Below are 3,125 nucleotides of genomic sequence, written 5' to 3' on the forward strand. Positions count from 1 at the left end.
ATATTCACAACATCCCATTTTAAGCAGTTCCGAATATTAAGCATGGAAGGGGTTTTCTCTAAAGAACTGGTACAAACGAACAAGAGAAGCATAAACAAAAAGTCAGAAACATGAATTCATTTTACATTCAGAGTTTTATGATAAATTATGTTGATTTGAAAAGGCTGAGAAAGTATTATAGTTTTCAAAGTCTTGGCTTTAACTATCCCCCCTCGAGTCTCTCTCTCGCTCTCTTTCTCTCTCTCTCTCAGTTCAATAAAATTGAAGAAAAAAACTGTATAGAATGAACAATATCATTAAATTAAACAGTTAAGATTGAGTGCATTTATTAATTTTCAGTGTTTGCAGCAATTGCTATATATCAGCCATGGGAAGAAAAAAGAAAACTGTTTCAAATCAAAAGGCAATAAGAATTAGTCCTGCAGCTAAGGCAGCAGAAACTGTCACCAGAAAATATAAAGCTGGTAGAAAATATCCTAAATCTCCATCAAAGAGGACAAAGAGTGAGAAGAGCACTCTATGATATCAAAACAAATAAGGTAACCATTACTCATTCTGCTGCGAAACACAAGTTATCTTATGGGTTTTTAAGAAGAAGAATATCTGGTGAAGTTGAATTAGACAGTAGAGTAGAAATGGACCATCAACAGTGTTCAGTGCAAAGGAGGAAGAAGCTACGGCAAAATGGCTTAGTGAAATGGCTGAGAGGGGCATGGGCTTTAAACCAAGTGAATTTTTGGATTTTGTTGAAACTGTAGTCAGAAGAGAAAATAGAAAGACACCATTTAAAAACAACAGGCCGAGCTATGACTGGTATTACAAATTTATGTCAAGAAATTCTCACATAGTAAAGACTAGAAAAGAAACTCCACTAGAGACATGTAGAGCAAAATTAACAAAGGAGAAAACTGATAATTGGTATTCTAAATTCAAGATTTTTCTTACTGAGAAAGGACTGATTGACAACCCAGGGCGAGTATGGAATGCTGATGAGACTGGTTTTAGTGTAGGCAGCATAGCTGGGAAAATCATAGGCCCTAACAAGAAAAGCCAAGTCCCACATGTGGCTGGTGGACACAGCAAACAGAGGTTTACTGTTATGTTCTGTGGTGCAGCTAATGGGCAAATGATACCACCTTTTATCATTTTTCCGGAACCAAAACCCAATGGGTATAATCCTTTGACAGGGGCTGTGAAAGACAGTGCAATTGCATACACCAAGAAGGGTTTGATGGATTCTGCAACATTCAGAATTTTCCTAGAGCATTTCAACACTTATGCAGGAAGTGAACGACCTGTAGTGCTTTTATTTGATAGTGTTAGTAGTCACATTGACATGGCAACTTTTGAACATGCTAAAAAATGTGGAATAGAGTTATATCGTCTATTGCCAAATGCAACCCATGTCATGCAACCTCTTGACAAGGGTGTGTTTGGCCCATTTAAGGCAAGATGGCATCAAGTAGTGAGAACGCACACTCGTGAAAATCCAGGGTAACCAGTTGGAAAAGACAACTTAGCTGAAAAAAACTTAAAGAAGCATTTCTACTCTTCTACAAGCCCTTAACTGTTATAAACAGTTTTAAATCCTCTGGAATTTATCCTGTAGATGGAAATGTCATCTCAGAGGACCAGCTGAAGAGTGGTTTAACATTTGACAATACAATGACTGATCATACCTCACCTACAACAGCAATACCTGAACAATTGGCAACCCAAGAAAAACAATTCACAACAAAGGAGATTACAGAAGATGAAAAGATGAAGATTTCATTTGAGGCCTTTCAGAGTGTGTTAAACACACCAGTTCGAGAAAAGTATGAAAGACGGATGAAAAAGGGATATGACATACAAGAAAAATCACCAGGTTTTGATGCATATCAGAAATTGTATAAGAAATCACATCTACTTAACAGTCCCAATGAGGAGTCTCATCCTGAGATACTATCAGGACTAGAATTGCTAGTAGTGAGGATCACACAGACCAGTGTTGTACTAGTATTAGTACAAGTACTGGTATATCTCCCGTGTTAAAGGACATGTTAACATTTCCTCATGTTCAGGACTCTAATAAGAGAAAGAGAATATCTATTCAATCCATTTTGCCAGACAATTTAACATCATCTGAATCCCTCCGATTGATGGATTTAAAAGATTTGGAGAAGATTGGAAATTTTGCAACAAAGGGAAAAAAAAGCTAATGCCATTTTCATAAAGAAGAAATTGTCAGTGAAAACAAAAAGCCGTAAAAAGTCTTAGATTTCAAGCAAAATCAAGACTGCAGAAAATGACGATGTCCAATGCATTGGATGCCATATGTCGTGGAAAGAGGATCAGGAAATTGGAGCTGGAAATATCTGGATCCAGTGCGATGTGTGTCAGAGCTGGATACATACTGAATGTTGTGGAACCACCATTTCCGATTCAGAGTCGGTTCTTTTCCTTTGTCCCGCATGTACCTAAATACATAGAATGTTTTTATACCTTCATATACATTTATAAAAACTTAATCTTAATCATGGATAAAACAACATGTATATATCTGCGTGTTTGTTATGAAATGATTGCAAAGTAATTTTTGAAAATTAATTTTTCAGAAGACGATTCCAAAAGAAAGATCAGAAGTGGACGTTAATTTGAATTTATCACAACAATGTAAGGATGTTCAAAGTGAAAAGAAACATTTTTTATTAGAAAACTGTGTGATAAAGGGTTATCATCATTTCCAGATTAGACCACCTGATAGGGATCCTTGCACAATGCTGCCAGTGGACAGAGAGTATACAAATGTCCACGATCCTAATGCATGTCTCATTTGGATACATGTACCACCACTTGATGGTTTCAAGCAAGAACTTTATGAAACCACCACTGATCCCAAAAGAGGGTTGCTACTGAAAGATGTAGCAGGCCTTCCGATAGGTCATGTGCCGAAAGGTTTGTCCACTTCTTTCGGATAATTCTGGATGAAAATGGAGAAATTTATGCAGAGGTTACGGATGATCCAATGCCTAGTTTTACCCCATGGCCAGCTCCATCAGAATGTGGTGGAGGTGTTGTGATTCATTGTACATTTCATATTTATCATGCCAAGAAAACATTTGTAATGAATTTGTTAAGAGAAT

The 3,125-nt window shown here is 36.8% G+C and overlaps 1 protein-coding gene across 1 annotated transcript; it reads left to right on the forward strand.

Moving 5' to 3' along the window:
- The first annotated feature begins 367 nt into the window (after nucleotides 1–367).
- On the forward strand, nucleotides 368–2,034 carry LOC134237890 (uncharacterized). Its single transcript, XM_062720045.1, has 3 exons — nucleotides 368–503; nucleotides 651–1,427; nucleotides 1,610–2,034. The coding sequence occupies exons 1-3, from the start codon at nucleotides 368–370 to the stop codon at nucleotides 2,032–2,034; spliced, it is 1,338 nt and encodes a 445-aa protein (XP_062576029.1).
- Nucleotides 2,035–3,125: the final 1,091 nt, after the last annotated feature.

This window comes from Saccostrea cucullata, unplaced genomic scaffold (genome assembly GCF_032062105.1).
Source record: "Saccostrea cucullata isolate Sc308-1 unplaced genomic scaffold, CSIRO_AGI_Scuc_v1 ctg2936, whole genome shotgun sequence".
NCBI classification, from domain to species: Eukaryota; Metazoa; Mollusca; class Bivalvia; order Ostreida; family Ostreidae; genus Saccostrea; species Saccostrea cuccullata.

Bases quoted from the DNA above. Each gene is read 5' to 3' on its own strand.
- LOC134237890 (XM_062720045.1), top strand. From the start codon at position 368: ATGGGAAGAAAAAAGAAAACTGTTTCAAATCAAAAGGCAATAAGAATT. The intron at 504-650 runs GTGAGAAGAGCA...GACCATCAACAG, and splicing joins TCCATCAAAGAGGACAAAGA to TGTTCAGTGCAAAGGAGGAA. The intron at 1,428-1,609 runs GTGTGTTTGGCC...TTTATCCTGTAG, and splicing joins CATGCAACCTCTTGACAAGG to ATGGAAATGTCATCTCAGAG.